Here is a 13,128-nt window from a genome sequence, read left to right on the forward strand (position 1 = left end):
AACTTTTATTTTTTTATTTCTACAGACAATAAAACGACTCAATGGGAAGATCCCAGATTAAAAAAATTAGGTGGACCTGTAAGTATATATTACATTTTTTGATTGTTGGTGTTTTAATGCCACTTTTGGGCTTTTTCATGAAGGCCAGTTTATAAAAGTTGAGAAAGCCGGAGTGTCTGGAGAAATCGACCAACCATCAATTGGAAAACTGAGGATCCTAGTGAATTAAGATTAGAGAAAAGTGCTCCCGCAAGACAGGGTTCAAACTCACAACCTCAGTGTTGACTGGCCAGTCATTATAGTAGTAGAACTACTTAGACAACTTGACCACTGAGGCTCCATTATCTATTACATAAAACACTGGTAGTGTATTGATTCTTTAGCAAGAATATCTCTCACATTAAAAACATACCATTTTTATTTTTTGTCAGAAGGGCTGACAATATTAGGGTAGTAACATTTATGTCTCCTTCGTCTTTTAAAGAAAACTAGGGTTTTAATTATAACCAAATAATTGAGTGATTGTACATTGAAATGTTTGAATTATTTTATATTTATTTACTTTGTTTTACAGGCTGTTCCATATTCTAGAGACTATAAAAGAAAACATGATTACTTCAGATCAAAACTTAGGAAACCAGTAAGTACTTGAAAATAAAACCCATAAGCACTCATATAAATACATTTGTACTTCAGTTAAAAGCAGGGAACAGTAAGTAATTCAGTTTATAATCTAACAAAACTAATTTTTACTCAATTAGTAAACACTTCTGAAAGATGATAGCTTAGCAATATACTCAATTAGGAAACAATTAAGGAAATCAGGTAACAACCTAATAAAACCAGTAAGTACATTAAGCAAGCAATATATAATAAATCTGGTAAGTATTTCAGATAATAGTTAAGGAATGCTAGCAAGTAAAGGTTTCTGTAGATAGATAGTTGTAGAATTTTGAAAAGCAGACAACTTGGGTTATACTCAAGTCATTGTAATATGATACCATTCAGATATGTAGAATAATGATGATTGAAAAAATGGTGGACCAATTACAAACACCCCCTCCCTGAAAAATATTGTTTGTCTAAGTTCACCAAGAATCACACTGTTCATATTGTCATGCCACATTATTTATAAATGTCTTCTCTTTGGAACCATGGACCTATGTTTTAAAATATTCTTTATATTTCAGCAAAATATACCAAACAAGATAGATGTAAAAGTTACTAGAGAAAGAATATTTGAAGATTCCTATAGAGTAATTTCAAGCATTAAAAGAATAGATTTCTTAAAGGCTAGGTAAGAAATCAAAAGTTTCAATTACGTATCATACTGTATCTCAAGTTTAATTTACTATTTCTATAGCATCTTAACAGCCAGTGGCAAATAATTGAACTCAAGCCAACCAGTGTTTATTTTAACTTCTAAATGGCATATGCTTAATTAGAAAATCCTAACCTCCTACAATTGTGAAAGGATATTACATATGGAGGGGGTAAATATTTAAATGAGTAAAAGAAAAATAAATTATTGTGACACACAAATAGTCAAATATATACATTTTCTAATTGCAAAAGATTTAATTATGTCTTCTGTAGAATAAAATAATTATCAAAAAGTAAAATCACAAAAATACTTAACTCTGAGGGAAATTACATCAAATGATAATTATGCCCCACCTACGATTGTAGAGGGGCATTATGTTTTCTGGTCCGTTTGTCCGTCTGTCTGTTTGTCCGTCCGTTCGTCCGTCCCGCTTCAGGTTAAACTTTTTGGTCAAGGCAGTTTTTAGCTCACCTGGCCCGAAGGGCCAAGTGAGCTTTTCTCATCACTTGGCGTCCGTCGTCGTCGTCCGTTGTCGTTAACTTTTACAAAAATCTTCTCCTCTGAAACTACTGGGCCAAATTAAACCAAACTTGGCCACAATCATCGTTGGGGTATCTATTTTAAAAAATGTGTGGTGTGACCCGCCAAACCAACCAAGATGGCCGCCATGGCTAAAAATAGAACATAGGGGTAAAATGCAGTTTTTGGCTTATAACTCAAAAACCAAAGCATTTAGAGCAAATCTGACATGGGGTAAAATTGTTTATCAGGTCAAGATCTATCTGCCCTGAAATTTTCAGATGAATTGGACAACACGTTGTTGGGTTGCTGCCCCTGAATTGGTAATTTTAGGGAAATTTTGCTGTTTTTGGTTATTTTCTTGAATATTATTATCGAAAGAGATAAACTGTTAACAGCAATAATGTTCAGCAAAGTAAGATCTACAATTAAGTCAACATAACCAAAATGGTCAATTGACCCCTTTAGGAGTTATTGCCCTTTATAGTCAATTTTTCACCATTTTTTGTAAATCTTAGTAATCTTTTACAAAAGCTTCTCCTCTGAAACTACCAAGCCAAATTAAAACAAACTTGGCTACAATCATCATTGGGGTATCTTGTTTAAAAAATGTGTGGCGTGACCCAGCCAATGAACCAAGATGGCCGCCATGGCCAAAAATAGAACATAGGTGGTAAAATGCAGTTTTTGGCTTATAACTCAAAAACCAAAGCATTTAGAGCAAATCTGACAGGGAGTAAAATTGTTTATCAGGTCAAGATCTATCTGCCCTGAAATTTTCAGATGAATTGGACAACATGTTGTTGGGTTGCTGCCCCTGAATTGGTAATTTTAGGGAAATTTTACTGTTTTTCGTTATTATCTTGAATATTATTATAGATAGAGATAAACTGTAAACAGAAATAATGTTCATCAAAGTAAGATCTACAAATAAGTCAACATGATCAAAATGGTCAGTTGACCCCTTTATGAGTTATTGCTCTTTACAGTCAATTTTTAACCATTTTACGTAAATCTTAGTAATCTTTTACAAAAATCTTCTCCTCTAAAACTACCAGGATAAATTAAAACAAACTTGGCCGCAATCATTATTGGGGTACCTAGTTTAAAAAATGTGTGGCATGACCTGGCCAACCAACCAACATGGCCGCCATGGCTAAAAATAGAACATAGGGGTAAAATGCAGTTTTTGGCTAAAACTCAAAAACCAAAGCATTTAGAGCAAATCTGACAGGGAGTAAAATTGTTTATCAGGTCAAGATCAATCTGCCATGAAATTTGCAGATGGATCGGACAACCTGCTGTTAGGTTGCTGCCCCTGAATTAGTAATTTTAAGGAAATTTTGCCGTTTTTTGTTATTGTCTTGAATATTATTATAGATAGAGATAAACTTTAAACAGCAAAGTAAGACCCAAAAATAAGTTAACATGACCAAAATGGTCAATTGACCCCTTAAGGAGTTATTGTCCTTTATAGTGCATTTTTAACAATTTTCATAAAATTTGTAAATTTTAACTAACATTTTCGACTAAAACTTTTAGGCCAAGTTCAATATAGATAGAAATAATTGTAAGCAGCAAGAATGTTCAGTAAAGTAAGATGTACAAACACATCACCATCACCAAAACACAATTTTGTCATGAATTCAAATGCATCCTTTGTTTAATATTCACATAGACCAAGGTGAGCGACACAGGCTCTTTAGAGCCTCTAGTTTATGAAGTTGAAGTCCAATCAACTTGAAACTTAGTATACATGTGCCCTATGATATGATCTTTCTAATTTTAATGCCAAATTAAAGTTTTGACCCCAATTTTACAGTTCACTGAACATAGAAAATGATAGTGCAAACAGGTTTAAGTTTTTGGTCAAGGTAGTTTTTGATAAAGTCCAATCAGTTTTTAGCTCACCTGGCCCGAAGGGCCAAGTGAGCTTTTCTCATCACTTGGCGTCCGGCGTCGGTGTCCGTCGTCGTCGTCCGGCGTCGTTAACTTTTAGAAAAATCTTCTTCTCTGAAACTACTGGGCCAAATGAAACCAAACTTGGCCACAATCATCATTGGGGTATCTAGTTTAAAAAATGTGTGGCGTGACCTGCCAAACCAAACAAGATGGCCGCCATGGCTAAAAATAGAACATAGGGGTAAAATGCAGTTTTTGGCTTATAACTCAAAAACCAAAGCATTTAGAGCAAATCTGACAGGGGTAATATTGTTTATCAGGTCAAGATCTATCTGCTCTGAAATTTTCAGATGAATCAGACAACCGGTTGTTGGGTTGCTGCCCCTGAATTGGTAATTTTAGGGAAATTTTGCCGTTTTTAGCTCACCTGGCCCAAAGGGCCAAGTGAGCTTTTCTCATCACTTTGCGTCCGTCGTCCGTCGTCGTCGTCCTGCGTCCGGCGTTAACTTTTACAAAAATCTTCTCCTCTGAAACTACTTGGCCAAATTGAATCAAACTTGGCCACAATCATCATTGGGGTATCTAGTTTAAAAATTGTGTCCGGTGACCAGGCCAACCAACCAAGATGGCCGCCATGGCTAAAAATAGAACATAGGGGTAAAATGCAGTTTTTGGCTTATAACTCAAAAACAAAAGCAATTAGAGCAAATCTGACATGGGGTAAAATTGTTAATCAGGTCAAGATCTATCTGCCCTGAAATTTTCAGATGAATCCGACATTCTGTTGTTAGGTTGCTGCCCCTGAATTTGTAATTTTAAGGAAATTTTGCTGTTTTTGGTTATTATCTTGAATATTATTATAAATAGAGATAAACTGTAAGCAGCAATAATGTTCAGCAAAGTAAGATCTACAAATAAGTCAACATGACCAAAATGGTCAGTTGACCACTTTAGGAGTTATTGCCCTTTATAGTCAATTTTTAACCATTTTTCGTCAATCTTAGTAATCTTTTAGAAAAATCTTCTCCTCTGAAAGTACAGGGCCAAATTAATTGAAACTTGGCCACAATCATCATTGGGGTATCTAGTTTAAAAATTGTGTCCGGTAACTTGGCCAACCAACCAAGATGGGCACCATGGCTAAAAATAGATCATGGGGGTAAAATGCAGTTTTTGGCTTATAACTCAAAAACCAAAGCATTAAGAGCAAATCTGACAGGAAGTAAAATTGTTGATCAGGTCAAGATCTATATGCCCTGGAATTTTCAGATGAATTGGATCATTGGTTGTAAGGTTGCTGCCCCTGAATTGGTAATTTTGAGGAAATTTTGCTGTTTTTTTGTTATTATCTTGAAGATTATAATAGATAAAGATAAACCGTAAACAGTAATAATGTACAGCAAAGTAAGAACTAAAAATAAGTCAACATGACCAAAATAGTCAATTGACCCACTAAGGAGTTATTGCCCTTCATAGTTAATTTTTAACAATTTTCACAAAATTTGTAGATTTTCACTAATATTTTCCAAAGAAAAAACTTCTGTTATAGATAGAGATAATTGTAAGCAGCAAAAATGTTTAGTAAAGTAAGATCTACAAACCCATCACCATCACCAAAACACAATTTTGTCCTGAATCCATCTGTGTACAATGTTTAATATTAACATAGACCAAGGTGAGCGACACAGGCTCTTTAGAGCCTCTAGTTGGTTATTATCTTGAATATTGTTATAGATAGAGATAAACTGTAAACAGCAATAATGTTCAGCAAAGTCAGATTTACAAATAAGTCAACAGGACCAGAATGGTCAGTTGACCCCTTTTGAAGTTATTGCCCTTTAAAGTCAATTTTTAACCATTTTTTGTAAATTTTATATATCTTTTACAAAAATCTTCTCCTCTGATCCTGCTGGGCCAAATTAATCCAAACTTGCCCATAATCATCATTGGGGTATCTTTTTAAAAAAATGTGTGGCGTGACCCGCCAAACCAAACAAGATGGCCGCCATGGCTAAAAATAGAACATAGGGGTAAAACGCAGTTTTTGGCTTATAACTCAAAAACCAAAGCATTTAGAGCAAATTTGACTCGGGGTTAATTTGTTCATCAGGTCTAGTCCTATCTGCCCTAAAATTTTCAGATGAAAAAAGTAAAAACACAAAAATACCGAACTCCGAGGAAAATTCAAAAAGGAAAATCAAAAATCAAAAGGCAAAATCAAAAGTCCAAACAGAGAACCCGTTGTTGGGTTGCTGTCCCTGAATTTGTAATTTTAAGAAAATTTTGCTGTTTTTGGTTATTATCTTGAATATTATTATAGAGAGAGTTAAACTGTAAACAGCAAAAATGTTCAGCAAAGTAAGATTTACAAATAAGTCAACATGACCAAAATGATCAATTGACCCCCTAAGGAGTTATTGTCCTTTATAGTCAATTTTTAACAATTTTCTTAAAATTTGTAAATTTTTACTACCGTTAACATTTTCCACAGAAACTACTGGGCCAAGTTCATTATAGATAGTGATAATTGTAAGCTGCAAGAATGTTCAGTATAGTAAGATGTACAAACATATCACCATCACCAAAACACAATTTTGTCATGAATCCATCGACCAAGGTGAGCGACACAGGCTCTTTAGAGCCTCTAGTTTATGAAGTTGAAGTCCAATCAACTTGAAACTTAGTATACATGTTCCCTTTTATAAGATCATTTTAATTTAAATGCCAAATTAGAGAATTTATTCCAATTTCACGGTCCACTAAACATAGAAAATGATAGTGCGAGTGGGGCATCCGTGTACTGTGGACACATTCTTGTTTTTATATGTAACTTGACATACATGAAAAATGAATTTAATTGTACTTTTTTTCAGGTTGTGGATAGAATTTGAAGGTGAAGTAGGATTAGATTATGGTGGTGTAGCAAGAGAATGGTTTTATTTATTATCTAAAGAAATGTTTAATCCATTTTATGGATTATTTGAAAATTCTGCAACGTAAGTATACACATTTAACCAGCCTTTTTAAAAAAAAAATAATGTAAGAATTAGGTGTTCTTTGGCAGATCTTTTGTAGTCAATATTATTATCCACAAATTTTCCAAACTTGACAAATTGAAAAGATATTAGTCCCCATTTAAGGCGGTGTGTATGACTTAATTTGTGTACTGAAAAGTTGCTGTTTCTTTAATGAAAACTAGCACCTTTTGTCATGTTTTTAAAGTTGAGCTGCCACAGTATAAAAGTGTATAAAAAGTAAAATATCAAAATTATTAAAAACTGAGGAAAATTCAAAAAAAAAAGTCCTTAATCAAATGGCAAAATCAAAAGCCATCAAACACATGAAACAATGGATAACAGCTATCAGATTCCTAGCTTGGTACAGTCATTTTCTTATGTTGAAAATGGTGGACTTAACCTGGTTTTATAGCTAGCTAAACCACTTGTATGACAGTCACATCAAATTCCATTTTATTGACAACAATGTAAAGTTAATTTTGTTTTTTTCAGAGATAATTACACCTTACAGATTAATCCTTTATCTGGATTATTTAACGAGGAACATTTAAAATATTTTGAATTCATTGGAAAAGTAGCAGGAATGGCAGTTTATCATGGCAAATTATTAGATGGTAAGTACTAATAGATTGTTAGTATCTAAAACAGACAGTTGTCTCCCCTTTGTTTATCTCTTTTCATATTAGAAGACTTGAAGGAAAACATCATTCAATACCATAGATTAAATACAGTAATCTTTCAGTGTGGTACAAACCTAATTGATATCCAAGATCTCTGGCATAAGTATAACTGTGCTAGATGTCAGATAACAAAATTATGAAAATACAAATGTTAGATGGTAGTAAATGATGAAATGTTAACTAATGATTCAAAAGCGCTTCTTTTTAAAAATGTGCCTGCGGTCAATGCTTTTACAACCTTATAAAATTACCAAAAGAAGCATTCAATACTTATAACTACATTTTTTTGCTAGGATCATAAAAACACAATAAGTTTTTCTTTATTTACCTGTGCACTTTTTTGTGGCAGCTCTTGTCATCATGAATGTTACATTTCATTTTGAAATGAAGGTTAATGTCAGAATGATGCAGGATTGCTATTAGCCAATCATAACAATGTATTATAATGAAACATAAATGTAATTATTATTTGTTATTTTTTTAAGATGATCATTCAATTTGACATTAAAGATCTATTTTTTTTTAGAGGAAATACATTTGTGGGGCTTTTCTCTAATCTGAGAACTGACATATCAGCTGTTATTTATCATCTTTTGAAATTATATTATACCCTTTTTTTTCCTACAGGATTTTTCATTAGACCTTTTTACAAAATGATGTTAGGAAAAACAATGTTATTACCAGATATGGAATCTGTGGTAAGTGTCACTGTTATACACATTCTTTCATCAATTTTTTAAATCAGGACATACATGTGTATGTTACATCTTTAAAGCAGAAAGCGTTACTGCTATATTTTTAAATATTCTATTCTTTCAACAATGGTTAAATCAGATCATCTTTTACATCATTAAAGGTGAAAAGATTGAGTATGACTGTTTATTATTTTAATTTAGTGTTCTAGATAACTAGTATTTTGACCTCAAAATCATATCAAGAAAATGAAAGTCAATTACTGGAATTGGATGGCATTACACTACATTTGCATCACACTGACAACCTTGTATTAGCTATGAACTGAACTTTTCACAAGTTAATCACTATATTTGAAGAGACAGTGACCTGATATTGTATTTGTATAAATGTTTACCATGTCTATATTGTAGGATTCAGAATATTATAATTCATTATGTTGGATCAAAGATAATGATCCAATAGATTTGGACCTACGGTTTTCTGTTGAAGAAGACTATTTTGGAGAGGTAGGTTTTATATCAATGGATATTTAAATGGCCTTTATGAAATTCAAATTTCAATACTTTACACATACATATATCAGCAAACTTTTATCTTTGTGATTTCTATGCAAGAAATTTATTACTTTGAATAAATTTCAATAAATAATAAATTAGTTCTTCATATCAATAGTGTTCCTTTTTGCACTAGGAATATTTTCTGCACATTTTATACAAATACGATATAGCACTTTTTATCTAAAGAGTAAACAGGAAAGAAAACAATTCTTGATTTGCACTGCAGAAGATAACTAAAATAAATTTTAAATAGATAATTCATATAAAATTCTTTATGCCCCTACGGCAAGGTCATTAAGTTCTACCGTAGACTGTCCATACTTCTATCTATCTGACCTTCCAATTCCCTCCATCCCATTTTGGTTTGAAAAGCAAACTTTATCATGGCATTTTTGTCCTCTAACACATTCTTCTTTTATTTTTAAAAATATTTATATTGGCTTTTTATCGTTTACTTGTTTTTGATGATTTAAACACACAAGATTGGATTTTCAACCTGAGACATACAAAACGCTTCATAAAAATTTGATTGGTCAAAACATCATTTGTGTTCTAACCATCCAAACATAATATGACATTTATCTAAAATAACGATGTGGATTGAGTAGGCATTGCTATTTATTTGACAAAATCTTGTTTAATACAAAGAATTACTATACTTCTAATACAATTTTATATAACATGTTTGGAAAAAGGTACTGCTGGTATGTTATAATGTCATAGAATTTAAACATATGAGAACATAACTTTTACTTACATAGGTAACGGAAAGAGAATTAAAGTCTGATGGAGCAAACATTTTAGTAACAGATCAAAATAAACTGGAGTATATTCAGTAAGTATCATTTCTTTCTAGATACAGATAAACATGTGATTTGACGTTAAAAATATCCTAGATGTTTGATAGTGCATCTGTCAACAAATAATGACTTAGATAGATATAAGAAGATGTGGTATGAGTGCCAATTAGAAAACTGCTGATCCAAGTCGCAATTAATAAAAATTAACCATGAAAGGTCAAAGCATTTAAACACAGAGAGCTTAGACTTACTCTGAACAGCAAGCTATAAAGGGCCCCAAAAATTACTAGTGTAAAGCCTTTCAAACAGGAAAAACCGTGATCTAATCTATATATAAACAAGAAACGCTTATGAACTACATCAACAAACGACAACTTCTGAACATCAGATTCCTGACTTAGGACAGGTGCAAACAGTTGCAGCGGGTTTAAAAGTTTTAATGGTACCAAACCATTATTTAGAGTTAGTTTTTGATAATTTATAATTTTTAGGTTCAAAGTATATTTAAAAAACATTCTTTTTTGTTTTTTATCATTATGTAAATATTTTAAATATAATGTTTATGACTTTATTTTACAGTTTAGTTATACTATGGAGATTCGAATCCAGAATCCGTGAACAAATGGGAGCCTTCCTGAAGGGTTTCTATGCTCTTATACCTAAAGATATGATTCAGATATTTGATGAAAATGAATTAGAGGTACATTATTTTTCTACAGGGAGACCATTTTTTGTCAAAAGCACTTCTGTTGTGTTTTAATTATACCCCCGCTTTAAAAAAAGGGGGGGATATACTGTTTTACCTCTGTCTGTCCTTCCGTCAGTCCGTTCGTCCCATGAATATTTTTCATCGCATTTTTCTCAGGAACTACAATACAAGGATTTCTGAAATTTGGTTTCAGGGTTTATCTAAGTCAGTTATACCGTGTGATGCGTTTTCAGATTGATCACTTGACAACTTCCTGTTTACCGAACACTTGCATATTTTTACACTATTAATATTATCCACTTGCGGCTTGGGTATCATCAGTGAGCAGTAGCTTGCAGTTTCACTTGTTATCAGTTTGTTGACAGTAGTTGTCACATATGAACTAGAGAAACCAGGTCATGACTCCCTCTTTTTTCTTGGTAACAAGTAGGTCATAATGTTTGATGTAACAACATTGATAATCTGAATTCGTATTTTAAAATGTAAACAAAAAATAGCCAAAATTAACATATTGCTGGAATGAAATGAACACTTACAGATTTTTAAGTGCTATTTATAGATTTGAAGTGCTAATTTTTGATAAATTGATTTTCCTTCATCTGAATGGCTTTAAAGTGAATAAAATAACATGTTATCCTATGTTGTAGTTACTTATGTGTGGTTTACAAGATATTGATGTCAATGATTGGAAGACTAACACAGCATATAAAGGAGAATACAACCCTAATCATCCTGTCATTCTAAACTTCTGGAAGGTAAGTTAATAAATTATGTGGCAAGTTAACAGCTGTTAAAAGATATGACTTTATATCAGCAGTTAGTCTGTAACTTCTTTTTCAAACCTGCTCACATCACAGTTTCTTCTGACAGGCATGAGGTTGTGCATTGCTATTTTTAGAATTTTGATCTGAGTAAATGTTTTTGGTTTCCCCTTACCAAAAGATGGAATTACACATGTGTAGTTGTAAAATTTATAGATGACAGGACACATATCTTCCTAGGAAAATCACACATTGTGTGAATGTAGTGAATACTGAGTTTTACTTTAATTTTGGGTATATTTATGAGTATTTGTGAATCCTCTTCACAACTTAATTGTTACAATTTGTTATTTGCAGGCTATTTACTCCATGAACAATGAAACTCGTGCCAGATTATTACAATTTGTGACAGGAACATCAAGAGTTCCAATGAATGGTTTCAGAGAGTTATATGGCAGTAATGGACCTCAGTTATTTACCATTGAAAAGTGGGGCAATCCTAACCAGTTTCCACGAGCTCACACATGGTAAGGCTTGTATCTCATCAGTGTAGTTAAAGACTTTTTAATTTTTGTAATATTTAAAAAAAAAAAAATATGAATGTTTAGACATAAATTAGAACTCAGTATTGTTTTCTCAAAAGATATTTTTGAAAGGTAAAGAAAAAAAGGGAAAAGTAAATATTGCAGGTGAAAGTCTTTGACATGAAAACTCAAGTGAATTTATTCACATGTTATTTTAAATTTTTGAAGTTGCTTAGATATCTTCAAATCAGCTTCTGCATGAGCTTTTGCTATATAGTATTGACTAGCTTGTAAGTACAACACAGAAAGACAATATTTTTTTATGAATTCGATCCCTGATCTCAAGTCTGACAGATATCTAAATTATTTTTTTTTTTATTATAGCTTTAACCGTATTGACTTGCCACCATATGATGATTACCATGACTTAAGGAAAAAACTTTTAGAAGCAATAGAGAACACAGAAGGCTTTGAAGGCGTTGATTAGCTGTATATACATAACCATAGGACTTAATACAATGGGACCTGACCCACAGTACTGTTAGTGCTATCCATTCCCATGTTAGTGGCTTGTTATATGTGATAATTGGGTTAATGGAGTCAGTAAACAAGATAGGGATGTGATATTAACACTTTACATCACAAATAACTTCTTTTATTGTGTTGTAGATCTTGTAGGGCTCAAGTAGGATATACGGTACTATAGTTCCGGCTTTTTTGCCGTAAATTCCTACGCGTATGTATTCATGGGTAATAAAGGTAAAACTGTTTGAATTTTTCATTCTTGTAAAATTAATGAGTGAAAGACAGGTTGACAAGTCGACAGGTTGACAACTTTGAAAATGTTATCGTTGAAATAAGTGGTTGACAGGTTGACAAGTCGACAGGTTGACAATTTTAAAAATGTTATGGTTGAAATAAGTGGTTGACAGGTTGACAAGTCGACAGGTTGACAGGTTGACAAGTAGACAAGTCGACAGGTTGACAATGTTAAAAATGTTATCGTTCAAATAATTGGTTGACAGGTTGACAAGTCGACAGATTGACAATGTTAAAAATGTAAAAACAAATTATAGTTAACAGGTTGACAGGTCGACAAGTCGACAGGTTGACAGGTCGACACGTTAAAAAAGATTTTAACACTTGTCGACCTTTTCATTGTCAACCTGTCGACCTGTCGACCTTTTCATTGTCAACCTGTCGACCTGTCGACCTGTTAATATGTCAAAATATATATATACATGTAAACCGATTTACTTCTAATTTAAACCAATTTACTCCTATTTTCTTCCGATTGAACTACAGTACCGTATATCCTACTTGACCCACTTTCTTACAAAATTACTATGTAATTACCTCATGTGTTTAGAGCTAAATTTCCTAATGTATGTTAAGCCAGACTTTGGTTAGCTGCTTGCTTTGTTTGTATATTTTACAATTATTATTGGGATAACATCCAATCAAATTTTACTCTACATGCATTAGGAAATTAGCTCTAAATCTTTAATTAATATTGATATTGTCGATGGGTATTAAGAAAAGTCCCTGATATAAAGATTTTCAAGTTTTGGCATTGCAAGAATATCAATTATGATGTCTAAGTTTGCCAAATATTTTACCAATATGGCCAGTAATTAGA

General features: G+C 32.5%; 1 protein-coding gene across 2 annotated transcripts in view; it reads left to right on the forward strand.

Moving 5' to 3' along the window:
- LOC134714964 (E3 ubiquitin-protein ligase NEDD4-like) overlaps nt 1-12,160 on the forward strand; it is a 33,093-nt gene extending 20,933 nt beyond the window's left edge. For both annotated transcript variants that reach the window (XM_063576709.1, XM_063576710.1), the window contains 12 exons: nt 26-78; nt 575-640; nt 1,191-1,297; nt 6,619-6,741; nt 7,255-7,376; nt 8,070-8,140; nt 8,549-8,644; nt 9,457-9,530; nt 10,075-10,195; nt 10,852-10,959; nt 11,323-11,492; nt 11,874-12,160. In XM_063576709.1, the coding sequence (XP_063432779.1) occupies nt 26-78; nt 575-640; nt 1,191-1,297; nt 6,619-6,741; nt 7,255-7,376; nt 8,070-8,140; nt 8,549-8,644; nt 9,457-9,530; nt 10,075-10,195; nt 10,852-10,959; nt 11,323-11,492; nt 11,874-11,976 (1,214 nt within the window). In that variant the 3' untranslated portion in view covers nt 11,977-12,160. The remainder of the gene's footprint in view (nt 1-25; nt 79-574; nt 641-1,190; nt 1,298-6,618; nt 6,742-7,254; nt 7,377-8,069; nt 8,141-8,548; nt 8,645-9,456; nt 9,531-10,074; nt 10,196-10,851; nt 10,960-11,322; nt 11,493-11,873) is intronic.
- Nucleotides 12,161-13,128: the final 968 nt, after the last annotated feature.

Source organism: Mytilus trossulus, chromosome 4 (genome assembly GCF_036588685.1).
Source record: "Mytilus trossulus isolate FHL-02 chromosome 4, PNRI_Mtr1.1.1.hap1, whole genome shotgun sequence".
Taxonomy (NCBI): Eukaryota; Metazoa; Mollusca; class Bivalvia; order Mytilida; family Mytilidae; genus Mytilus; species Mytilus trossulus.